We start from the raw sequence: 13,176 nt of genomic DNA, 5'->3' as shown, positions 1-13,176 counted from the left end.
GCTATCAGTTTAATATAAATAACATGTATGACAGAGACAAGAAATAGTCCTGACTTTAATGACTGTCTGAATGGTAATACACTAACCCAGCTGTTGGGAATACGTCCTCAGTGAGCAGGGCCCAAGGGGTAACGTACTAATGTCAGTGGTGGTATTAGTGACAGTAGGTTAGGAGCACTGTGTGTGTGCACAGGTGTGTCTCTTGATCCTTACACGCTGGGCTCTCTGCAGGGACAGAGCTGAACCCGTCCTGAGCTCTATCTTCCACGAAGGCCTCAGGCTGACTGAAAGGTCATGTGAAAAAGCCACACAAAAATGGAATGTGTGTAAAAAGTTTATGGAAAAAAAGCTGAGACCTGGGGTGTGGTTTGTAGTGTTACGTCACACTGTATTGTCAACTAAGGAGCGACCACTTTTAGTCTAACTGACTTATTTTATACACCTGGAATCTCTACTTCATGCTGAAGAGATCAACATTGTCAGTTGTTCCAACAGAGTAGCTTGCAGTCATATCTCTATTATTGTGACAGGTTTCCTTCCTCATGTACTATGGTTCAGTACAGGCCAGTGGTACAGCTCCATCTCCACCTCGTGGTGGGAGAGAGACATCGCACCAACAGACATTTCCTCTGCAGCAGTAACTTCTGCAGTGGGCTTACACAGCAAATTGATCTGCAAAGGATGACTCATGAGGCAATGGTCAGAACACATAAGCTGGCCGGCCAGCTGCAACAGAGCCTGGACTTGAACCCAGAATCTTGTATCACTGCAATGCAGTGCCTTAGACCACTGCGCCACTCGGGAGGCCCTTTCCACGCCATTTCGCCCATTGGGAGATGCTATTCTTCACAGTGGGCATAGATTTCAGTGAGCACAAGGGTGCACACACTGAGAACGAAATCTATTACATCTGCCAAACTACAGTATGGATTTTACTGTTTCTTCAGGGAGTGCTTCTACACCTGCATTGCTTGCTGTTTGGGGTTTTAGGCTGGGTTTCTGTACAGAACTTTGAGATATCAGCTGATCTAAGGGCTATATAAATACATTTGATTTCATTAGTAACAAAGATTCACTGAATTCCCATAATGTTTGCTATTTCATCCAGACACAGAAGAAATATAAGCTAAGCAATTTATTTTGTATTTGAATTTTGCATTTTTAAAGTTAGGAGATATTATTTGCAATCCCAGTCTCATTACTTTGTAAGTATACCTCCATGATAATATGGTAAAGTTGGCCTCATGTATAGGCACTCTAACAAATAGATAAGACCAAGGACATCCCAAATCAGTTAACATTTTTTAATGAAGCTAGCAATGCTAATGTCAAATGTATTAAAAAAAATAGATATAAAAAAAACAGTGGTGAAAAAAGTACCCAAATATCATACTTGAGTAAAAGTTAAGATACTTTCATAGAAAATGACTCAAGTGAAAGTCACTCGTTAAAATACTACTTGAGTAAAAGCCCAAAAGTATTTGGTTTTAAATATATTTAAGTGTCAAAAATGGTCCTTCTGTAGCTCAGTTGGTAGAGCATGGCGCTTGTAACGCCAGGGTAGTGGGTTCGATCCCCGGGACCACCCATACGTAGAATGTATGCACACATGACTGTAAGTCGCTTTGGATAAAAGCGTCTGCTAAATGGCATATATTATATATTATAAAAATGTACTTAAGTATCAAAGTAAAAGTATGAACCATTTCTAATTCCTTATATTAAGCTAATCAGACGCTAATCAGACGGCACACTATTGATGGATAGCCAGGGGGGACACTCCAACACTCAGACATCATTTACAAACAGCATGTGTGTTTAGTGAGTCTGCCAGATCAGGCAGTAGGGATGACCAGGGATGTTCTCTTGAGAAGTGTGTGAATTGGACCATTTTCCTGTAACAATATAACAAGTACTTTTTGGTGTCAGGGAAAATAAATGGAGTAAAAATTGCATAATTTTCATTAGGAATGTAGTGAAGTAAAAGTCGGCAAAAATATAAATAGTAAATTACAGATCCCCCCCCCCCAAAAAAAATACTTAAGACTTTAAAGACTTAAAACTACTTAACTTGTTTTATTTTTTCAGTAGTGTAAAGTACTTATCACATTGGTGTAGAGAGAGAGATGCTCACACACATACAGCTTATGAAGCTAGGTATACTGTAAAACTCACACTATATCACACACATTAATAGATTGCTTCAGTTGGATTAAAGTCTGTTTTTAGTAGTTGAAGAGGTCTACATATTGTGAAGTAGAGGGAGAGAGACAGATGTTAACACAGTTTATGCAGCTCGGGCTACTACTGTACAACTCACACACATATCATGCACGTCAATGTATTATGGCATGATCATTGATCATACTGACCTGAAGTATTTTAAACATTTGTTTTGCAAATGGTCAGGGAACAGTTCATCTGATTTTGTTCATCTAAATGCAAATCATACATCTGTGATTGACAGTATACAGGTATTATTGCATGTTGACTCACCAATCACAGTGAAATTAGATTCAATCTAGCCATGATTAGGGCTGTGGCGGTAACGAATTTCGTCAGCTGGTGATTCTCAAACAAATCACTGTCGGTCTCACAGAAATTGACCGTTAATTATCAAAGACGTTTGGCATCTCCTGGCTTCCACACGCCTACAAGCCATTTTTAAAAACGAATAAAATATAACTATTTTCTCCAAGCGATTTGAGGGAATGCGCACATGCGGCTAATCTGTGAGTTGTTAACAAAGAAATAGGTACTCCTAAATGCTTCATTTAGAGTTATTTATGTAACTTTAGTTGTTCTACAAACGTTGGGCTAAATGTTTTTATTTTTAATACATTGTAAGGCTGCATGATAAGACTTTTACAGTCGTATGAAAAAGTTTGGGCACCCCTGACAATTTCCATGATTTCCATTTAGAAATAATTGGGTGTTTGGAACAGCAATTTAATTTTGATCTATCAAATAACTGATGGACACAGTAATAGTTCAGTAGTGAAATGAGGTTTATTGGATTAACAGAAAATGTGCAATATGCATCAAAACAAAATTAGACAGGTGCATAAATTTGGGCACCCCAATAGAAAAATCACATCAATATTTAGTATAGCCTCCTTTTGCTAAAATAACAGCCTCGAGATGCTTCCCATAGCCTCAAATGAGTGTCTGGATTCTGGGTGACAGCCCGCTTCAAATCATCCCACAGATTCTCAATGATATTCAGGTCTGGGGACTGGGATGGCCATTCCAGAACATTGTACTTGTTCCTCTGCATAAATGTCCGGGTAGATTTTGAGCAGTGTTTTGGGTCGTTGTCTTGTTGAAATATCCAGCCCCGACGTAACTTCAACTTTGTGACTGATTCGTCAACATTATTCTCAAGAATCTGCTGATATTGAGTGGAATCCATGCGACTCTCAACTTTAACAAGATTCCCAGTACCGGCACTGGCCACACAGCCCCACAGCATGATGGAACCCCCACTAAATGTCACTGTGGGTAGCAAGTGTTTTTCTTGGAACGCTGTGTTCTTTTGTCGCATAACGTCCCTTGTTATGACCAGATAACTCAATCTTTGTTTCATCAGTCCACAGCACCTTATTCCAAAATTAAGCTGGTTTGTCCAAATGTGCGTTTGCATACCTCAAGTGACTCTGTTTGTGGCGTGTGTGCAGAAAAGGCTTCTTCCGCATCACTGTCCCATACAGCTTCTCCTTGTGCAAAGTGCACTGAATTGTTCAACGATGCACAGTGACACCATCTGCAGCATGATGATGTTGTAGGTTTTTGGAGGTGGTCTGTGGACTGTTTTTGACCGTTCTCACCAATCTTCGCCTTTTGCCTCTCCGATATTTTACTTGGCCTGCCACTTCTGGCCTTAACAAAAACTGTGCCTGTGGTCTTCCATTTCCTCACTATGTTTCTCACATTGGACACTGACAGCTTTTTTGTAGCCTTCCTCTAAACCATAATGTTGAACAATCTTTGTTTTCAGGTCATTTGAGAGTTGTTTTGAGGCCCCCATGTTGCCACTCTTCAGAGGAGAGAAAGAGAACAACAACTTGCAATTGGCCTTAAATACCTTTTCTCATGATTGGATGCACTTGTCTATGAAGTTCAAGGCTTAATGAGCTCATCAAACCAATTGTGTGTTCCAATTAATCAGTGCTAAGTGTTACAGGTATTCAAATGAACAGAATGACAAGGGTGCCCACATTTTTGCATAGCCTATTTTTCACATCTGATTTAATTTCATACAACTTAATATTGCTACACTAAAAATCTTTGTCTGGACAATACCTCAGTACTCGGCTTTTATTAGAAAATTAATGGCATGCCACTGTGATCATTTTCTGGGATGACAGAGTAAATTATTATGCAGCCTCAGAGGGGTGCCCAAACTTTTTCATGACTGTATGATGATTTGAAAAAGTTACATTTACATTACATTTAAGTCATTTAGCAGACGCTCTTATCCGGAGCGACTTACAAATCTAAATCTTTTAAGGGGGGGGGGGGTGAGAAGGATTACTTTATCCTATCCTAGGTATTCCTTAAAGAGGTGGGGTTTCAGGTGTCTCCGGAAGGCGGTGATTGACTCCGCTGTCCTGGCGTCGTGAGGGAGTTTGTTCCACCATTTGGGGGTCAGAGCAGCGAACAGTTTTGACTGGGCTGAGCGGGAACTGTACTTCCTCAGTGGTAGGGAGGCGAGCAGGCCAGAGGTGGATGAACGCAGTGCCCTTGTTTGGGTGTAGGGCCTGATCAGAGCCTGGAGGTACTGAGGTGCCGTTCCCCTCACAGCTCCGTAGGCAAGCACCATGGTCTTATAGCGGATGCGAGCTTCAACTGGAAGCCAGTGGAGAGAGCGGAGGAGCGGGGTGACGTGAGAGAACTTGGGAAGGTTGAACACCAGACGGGCTGCGGCGTTCTGGATGAGTTGTAGGGGTTTAATGGCACAGGCAGGGAGCCCAGCCAACAGCGAGTTGCAGTAATCCAGACGGGAGATGACAAGTGCCTGGATTAGGACCTGCGCCGCTTCCTGTGTGAGGCAGGGTCGTACTCTGCGGATGTTGTAGAGCATGAACCTACAGGAACGGGCCACCGCCTTGATGTTAGTTGAGAACGACAGGGTGTTGTCCAGGATCACGCCAAGGTTCTTAGCGCTCTGGGAGGAGGACACAATGGAGTTGTCAACCGTGATGGCGAGATCATGGAACGGGCAGTCCTTCCCCGGGAGGAAGAGCAGCTCCGTCTTGCCGAGGTTCAGCTTGAGGTGGTGATCCGTCATCCACACTGATATGTCTGCCAGACATGCAGAGATGCGATTCGCCACCTGGTCATCAGAAGGGGAAAGGAGAAGATTAATTGTGTGTCGTCTGCATAGCAATGATAGGAGAGACCATGTGAGGTTATGACAGAGCCAAGTGACTTGGTGTATAGCGAGAATAGGAGAGGGCCTAGAACAGAGCCCTGGGGGACACCAGTGGTGAGAGCGCGTGGTGAGGAGACAGATTCTTGCCACGCCACCTGGTAGGAGCGACCTGTCAGGTAGGACGCAATCCAAGCGTGGGCCGCGCCGGAGATGCCCAACTCGGAGAGGGTGGAGAGGAGGATCTGATGGTTCACAGTATCGAAGTCAGCCGATAGGTCTAGAAGGATGAGAGCAGAGGAGAGAGAGTTAGCTTTAGCAGTGCGGAGCGCCTCCGTGATACAGAGAAGAGCAGTCTCAGTTGAATGACTAGTCTTGAAACCTGACTGATTTGGATCAAGAAGGTCATTCTGAGAGAGATAGCGGGGGAGCTGGCCAAGGACGGCACGTTCAAGAGTTTTGGAGAGAAAAGAAAGAAGGGATACTGGTCTGTAGTTGTTGACATCGGAGGGATCGAGTGTAGGTTTTTTCAGAAGGGGTGCAACTCTCGCTCTCTTGAAGACGGAAGGGACGTAGCCAGCGGTCAAGGATGAGTTGATGAGCGAGGTGAGGTAAGGGAGAAGGTCTCCGGAAATGGTCTGGAGAAGAGAGGAGGGGATAGGGTCAAGCGGGCAGGTTGTTGGGCGGCCGGCCGTCACAAGACGCGAGATTTCATCTGGAGAGAGAGGGGAGAAAGAGGTCAGAGCATAGGGTAGGGCAGTGTGAGCAGAACCAGCGGTGTCGTTTGACTTAGCAAACGAGGATCGGATGTCGTCGACCTTCTTTTCAAAATGGTTGACGAAGTCATCTGCAGAGAGGGAGGAGGGGGGATTCAGGAGGGAGGAGAAGGTGGCAAAGAGCTTCCTAGGGTTAGAGGCAGATGCTTGGAATTTAGAGTGGTAGAAAGTGGCTTTAGCAGCAGAGACAGAGGAGGAAAATGTAGAGAGGAGGGAGTGAAAGGATGCCAGGTCCGCAGGGAGGCGAGTTTTCCTCCATTTCCGCTCGGCTGCCCGGAGCCCTGTTCTGTGAGCTCGCAATGAGTCGTCGAGCCACGGAGCGGGAGGGGAGGACCGAGCCGGCCTGGAGGATAGGGGACATAGAGAGTCAAAGGATGCAGAAAGGGAGGAGAGGAGGGTTGAGGAGGCAGAATCAGGAGATAGGTTGGAGAAGGTTTGAGCAGAGGGAAGAGATGATAGGATGGAAGAGGAGAGAGTAGCGGGGGGGAGAGAGAGCGAAGGTTGGGACGGCGCGATACCATCCGAGTAGGGGCAGTGTGGGAAGTGTTGGATGAGAGCGAGAGGGAAAAGGATACAAGGTAGTGGTCGGAGACTTGGAGGGAGTTGCAATGAGGTTAGTGGAAGAACAGCATCTAGTAAAGATGAGGTCGAGCGTATTGCCTGCCTTGTGAGTAGGGGGAAGGTGAGAGGGTGAGGTCAAAAGAGGAGAGGAGTGGAAAGAAGGAGGCAGAGAGGAATGAGTCAAAGGTAGACGTGGGGAGGTTAAAGTCGCCCAGAACTGTGAGAGGTGAGCCGTCCTCAGGAAAGGAGCTTATCAAGGCATCAAGCTCATTGATGAACTCTCCGAGGGGACCTGGAGGGCGATAAATGATAAGGATGTTAAGCTTGAAAGGGCTGGTAACTGTGACAGCATGAAATTCAAAGGAGGCGATAGACAGATGGGTAAGGGGAGAAAGAGAGAATGACCACTTGGGAGAGATGAGGATCCCGGTGCCACCACCCCGCTGACCAGAAGCTCTCGGGGTGTGCGAGAACACGTGGGCGGACGAAGAGAGAGCAGTAGGAGTAGCAGTGTTATCTGTGGTGATCCATGTTTCCGTCAGTGCCAAGAAGTCGAGGGACTGGAGGGAGGCATAGGCTGAGATGAACTCTGCCTTGTTGGCTGCAGATTGGCAGTTCCAGAGGCTACCGGAGACCTGGAACTCCACGTGGGTCGTGCGCGCTGGGACCACCAGATTAGGGTGGCCGCGGCCACGCGGTGTGGAGCGTTTGTATGGTCTGTGCAGAGAGGAGAGAACAGGGATAGACAGACACATAGTTGACAGGCTACAGAAGAGGCTACGCTAATGCAAGGAGATTGGAATGACAAGTGGACTACACGTCTCGAATGTTCAAAAAGTTAAGCTTACGTAGCAAGAATCTTATTGACTAAAATGATTAAAATGATACAGTACTGCTGAAGTAGGCTAGCTGGCAGTGGCTGCGTTGTTGACTTTGTAGGCTAGCTGGCAGTGGCTGCGTTGTTGACACTACACTAATCAAGTCGTTCCGTTGAGTGTAATAGTTTCTACAGTGCTGCTATTCGGGGCTAGCTGGCTAGCTAGCAGTGTTGATTACGTTACGTTGCGTTAAAAGAACGACAATAGCTGGCTAGCTAACCTAGAAAATCGCTCTAGACTACACAATTATCTTTGATACACAGACGGCTATGTAGCTAGCTATGTAGCTAGCTACGATCAAACAAATCAAACCGTTGTGCTGTAATGAAATGAAATGAAAATGTGATACTACCTGTGGAGCGAAGCGGAATGCGACCGGGTTGTTGAGTGCGGAAGTTCTATTCAGTAGACGTTGGCTAGCTGTTGGCTAGCTAGCAGTGTCTCCTACGTTAAGGACGACAAATAGCTGGCTAGCTAACCTCGGTAAATTAAGATAATCACTCTAAGACTACACGCTCTAAACTACACAATTATCTTGGATACGAAGACAGCAAAGACAACTATGTAGCTAGCTAACACTACACTAATCAAGTCGTTCAGTTGAGTGTAATAGTTTCTACAGTGCTGCTATTCGGTAAACGGTGGACGTTTGCTAGCTGGCTAGCTGCTGGGCAGATAGCAGTGTAGACTACGTTAGGACGACGAAATACGAAGTTGCAATAGAAGTGCTGACTGTTTCACTTTGTTGTCCTCTTTCTTTTCCTTTTTCTTCTGTCCTTCTTTTGTCCTTATTTTGTCTTCCTTTCTTCTGTTAACTAGATATTTTTTGTTGTTATTCTTTGTAAGCTAGCTAGCTTCTTCCAGGAGAGTCCCTAGCAACTGCTTAGCAACAAGTAAACAATTCTGCTAGCAATTCAGCTAGCTAAGATAACTGTACAATTTTATGAAAAATAGTTACTTTTTCAAAAGCCTGTCTTTTTTGGTTTGTTCCTTGTTTTGTCTTCTATTGAGTCTTGCAGTTTTCTCTTGATTTTTTCGATGTACTTCACTCCTCTAAAAAAACATTTAAATCTCAATATATACAGGAGCTCATTTTTCAGCAGCTGCTCAATTTAGAACTCCGGAACCACAAGTTGCTTGAAAGGCATGAGCTCTGCTTAGTTTTCTGGGCAGGCTGTACTCACTCCAATAGTCTCTCATTCAAAATTTGACAAGCACTTGATAGTGCCTCGAATTTCATGGTGACATCCCCTTTGTGGCCGTAATGCAACCTAACAAACATGCCTTTTGCAGGCCGGAGTGCTGAGTTGTGCCCTTCTCCCTGCGTGTGCTGTGTAATCCAAAGCGTCTCTCACTTACATGGCTCTCCATCGTGTGATCAGGTTTTTCTCACAGGCTACAAGTGAAGACAGACACATCGTGGACGCAACTGCGTGTGTCCTTATCCAATTCCGAGGTGCATATTGAAGATATTGGAAGAACTATCCACATTTTCTTTGTCAGCCAACAAGATGAGGCCTAACGAACAACAAAAGCACTAGTCTATGTCAATCTACCATCTCCCATAGTACAAAAGTCAACCTATTCTATTCTGTGCGAGAAATAGTTTTCCCAAACATAATCAGGGATAGTTGTGGGATGCGATCGATCCCAAATTTATACAACCATTAGCATCAAAAACTATTAGGCTATTTCGTCATGTTTTAATCGCATCAATGCACACATGGTACTGTAGTTAGGCTAAAAGCGCAAATTGTCCATTAGCGGAAAACACCATTATCAAAAGTGACCGCAAATGCAATTATGCATGTAATGTTTTTATTATAAAGTTGCATTTTTACAGTGAAAATTATCGTCCCCAAATTTGAAACTCATGCACTGCTTATAAATGGCAGTTAGGCTCTTCACCCCTTGTAAAGCGGATGAATCTGTTTAATTTTAAGAAGTTATTTGGACACTTTAGTTGTGATACAAACCTCATTAAAACTAATAGGCCTATGGGCTAGGCGACTATGATTTGAGTCAGTCACACAAAAAAGGCGTTGTTCCTTATGCTGGGCGTCATTCACAAGTGATAGGCTAATATTGTCACCCATCAGACTTCTTGATTTAATCTTGTCTTTACATATACTAAATAATATGTGACATTTTTTTAAATTTAGAATGGACCATTATAATGCACCTGTCTCGAAACAGTGGCAGCGGGAGAAATACATGTTATTTATGCACCCAAATAGCGAATGGAGGATGCTTTTCCCGTGGTTTATTTTTATGCCAGCCAGGTAGGCTGTACTGCTGTTGTAAAGTTAAGCAATGTGCTTAATATTAGGAAAGTTGAGAAATAAATATAGTAGGCCTAGCCTAGAGAAAGCTGATGGATGTCATAAGGTGAATGCACCAATTTGTAAGTCGCTCTGGATAAGAGCGTCTGCTAAATGACTTAAATGTAAATGTAATCCTCGTCTTTTTATTAGTGGCCATCACAGTTTTCTCCTGCAATTGCATAGCCTATAGACATGGGCTCTCATGAATGTCAGGCTTTCCTCAAACCCTACTTCCCAACCTGAGAACTCTGTTCTGCTACTGGTCTCTTGGCCCCGTGTGTGTGTGTGTGTGTGTGTGTGTGTGTGTGTGTGTGTGTGTGTGTGTGTGTGTGTGTGTGTGTGTGTGTGTGTGTGTGTGTGTGTGTGTGTGTGTGTGTGTGTGTGTGTGTGTGTGTGTGTGTGTGTGTGTGTCTATATACACACACGTATAGATAGATATGTATACGTGTGCTAATTGACATCAAATTATGTCAATTAGCCTACCAGAAGCTTCTAAAGCCATGACATAATTTTCTGGAAATTTCCAAGCTGTTTAAAGGCACAGTCAACTCAGTGTATGTAAACTTGTGATACAGTACATTTTAAGTGAAATAATCTGTCTGTAAACAATTGTTGGGAAAATTACTTGTCATGCACAAAGTAGATGTCCTAACCGACTTGCCAAAACTAGTTTGTTAACAAAAAATTTGAGGAATAGTTGAAAAATGAGTTTTCATGACTCCAACCTAAGTGTATGTAAACTTCCGACTTCAACTGTGTCTATACACACACACTGAACAAAATGTATATATATATATATAAATGTGTATATATATATATTTGGGAGGTAGTAGCAATAATTTCCCTGTGTGTCTCAGTCAGTTCCATCAGGTATTATCTTTACTTTTTCAATCCCACAATCTGCTCTGCTTTATGTCAGCAATACTGCTGCCTCAGGTCACATGATCAGCATGTTGACCTCTGGTTGGTTGGCCTGCAGAGCTCTGATGAAAGGGGAAACACTCAAACCCAAATCTTTTTCTTCATGACTTGCAGGAAGCCATTTCCCTGTTTTGAGGTGTGAAGGGTGTTTTTAGATCTGTTTGCTACTTATTTTCTGTTTTTTCACATTCTTTAAAAAAAATGTAAATCCTCAATTAACTTGATAGAAGTGTACAGACGAATTACATTTTATAAGGAATGGTCAATAGAGGAGAGAACAAGATATGATTATATTTTTTTGCAGAACTGAAAAGCTATAAATGCTTTTCTCTTGTGAAATGCAGGTCGTAAAAGGATTAATACAACCCCTAACAGTAGAAGTGTGTGAGATTTGACCATAGCTGGATTTTACTCTGGGTGTGTCAGTGTCCCCTATGTCTAACAGTGTCCCATAGTACTTCTCATTGACTAGATCTTTTCATCGACACTGAGTCCCTCTCCATGGAGTCTGAAGGCTATTGGACAGTGGGAGGTCCTTTCCACAGGCCTGTTATAAGTGTCTCTCGGTCTGTCTGTCCAGTCACTGACTCACTGTTTGGTTGTGCTGAACAAGGGAGCATGGCCATGGGTCTATTAGGAGAAAACCAACACAGCAAATAAAATAAGTGTCAAAGTTTCCACCCTGCTGGAAATATACGCTCTGCAATGCAGAAGAGCTCTGTGTGTGTGTGTGTGTGTGTGTGTGTGTGTGTGTGTGTGTGTGTGTGTGTGTGTGTGTGTGTGTGTGTGTGTGTGTGTGTGTGTGTGTGTACACTCACGCATGCGGACATAATAAGTAACGTCTTTTATGTTATGCACTCTGATCTTCATCACTAGATCACACTGGAAGTCAGAAAGATCAGTGCTGAAAATGGTTTTTAAAGTATTTTTGTAAATTCCAAGTGCTGACTGTCTCTTTATATCAAGAAATATAAAGCAGCTATTTCTGTTATGTCCATTTATTTTCATTTAGCTACTATATATGTGGTCATCTTTCTTGTGGTGATGCGTCACTCACAAAGCCATTCTACTCCTCTCTTGTTTATGTGGTACGTTTATTTGGTTACGAAGCGATTGTTCTATAGGCCTACTCTGTGCTTGTGCAGAAACCTCCTATATATTCAGGAAACGGCATCTGAACTCTGACCTATAATTACATACACCTAGAACAGCATTCACTCAGAGAGTGTGAGAGAGAGTGAGAAAGAGAGAGCGAGAGAGAGCAAGACCCTGTGAGGAAGTGACTGGGGGTTGTGCTCTCTGGCCGTTGCTGTGGAGAGAGGAGGGGAGGTGGGGAGAGGCCTCATCGACAGAGGCAGAACAGTGACACACACCAGGAAGACGGGGGAAGGGAAGGAGGTAGGCGGGGCTCGCTCTCTCCTCATGTTCGTTTTGTGTTACGAAGCGAGTGTGTATGTGTGTGTCTGCTGCGCACAACACCAGCAACAGCTGAATGAAGTGGAGCTCCAGCTAAAGGCTATCTGGCTCTTAACAGAAGGATAAGGAACAAGAAGAGGAAGAAAATAAAGACAGACAGCGAGAGAGACTAAACAGCAGAACACTAAGTATTTCAAGGAGGGCTGAGGAGGGTTGTGGGCCCTGAAGGAAGGACTAGACCAGCTTTCTGCACTGGAGGAAGGACTGATGTGCCAGGTCAGGCCGAGAGAAGCCTGAAGAAGGAAGGGAGAGAAGTAGCAAGACAGGGAGCAGGCCTTGTTAGGAGGACCATGGAGGTGGATGAAGAGAAGGTGTTGTGCTACCTGGACAAAGTGCTGGAGGATGAGGATGAGAATGTGTTTGAGTGTGGAGACATGGACCTGGAGAGTCCACTCCCACCAGGAGACATGCTAATGACTCCTGTCCACAGGCAGTTCAGGGTGAGTCTCAGGCTGCATCCACAATGGCACCCTATCCCCTATATAATGCACTTATTTTTACCAGATAGGGCTTGACAACATAGGGCCTTGGCCAAAAGTAGAGTGCAATATGTAGGGAATAGGGTGCCATTTCAGATTTGTTCTCCACTGCAACAGGATTTGACAGCAGGAAGAAACTGCCAACGCACCACTGCTTGCTCACTCATACACAGCCTAGGTCTTTACTGTGTGCCTGGCTAAAAATAACCAAGTGGGTAGTCTTATTGGTGCCTTTTCACAATGTGGCCTCACTGTGTGTGTGTGTGTGTGTGTGTGTGTGTGTGTGTGTGTGTGTGTGTGTGTGTGTGTGTGTGTGTGTGTGTGTGTGTGTGTGTGTGTGTGTGTGTGTGTGTGCAGACCTCCACTGTGATAGGGTTATATGTGTGTTGG

The 13,176-nt window shown here is 44.1% G+C and overlaps 1 protein-coding gene across 6 annotated transcripts in view; it reads left to right on the top strand.

The window, feature by feature from the left end:
* Positions 1 to 13,176, top strand: part of LOC118391781 (active breakpoint cluster region-related protein) — a 252,735-nt gene that overhangs the window by 94,159 nt on the left and 145,400 nt on the right. The window contains exon 1 of one of the 6 annotated variants that reach the window (XM_052457880.1): positions 12,227 to 12,747. The exons of the other annotated variants lie outside the window; for them this stretch is intronic. Within the exon in view, the coding sequence (XP_052313840.1) occupies positions 12,598 to 12,747 (150 nt within the window). The 5' untranslated portion in view covers positions 12,227 to 12,597. Of the gene's footprint in view, positions 1 to 12,226; positions 12,748 to 13,176 lie in introns of those variants that run through there. 6 annotated transcript variants of the gene reach the window in all.

Source organism: Oncorhynchus keta, chromosome 12 (genome assembly GCF_023373465.1).
Source record: "Oncorhynchus keta strain PuntledgeMale-10-30-2019 chromosome 12, Oket_V2, whole genome shotgun sequence".
Classification (NCBI taxonomy): domain Eukaryota; kingdom Metazoa; phylum Chordata; class Actinopteri; order Salmoniformes; family Salmonidae; genus Oncorhynchus; species Oncorhynchus keta.
This window is presented reverse-complemented; position numbering and strand designations above follow the sequence as displayed.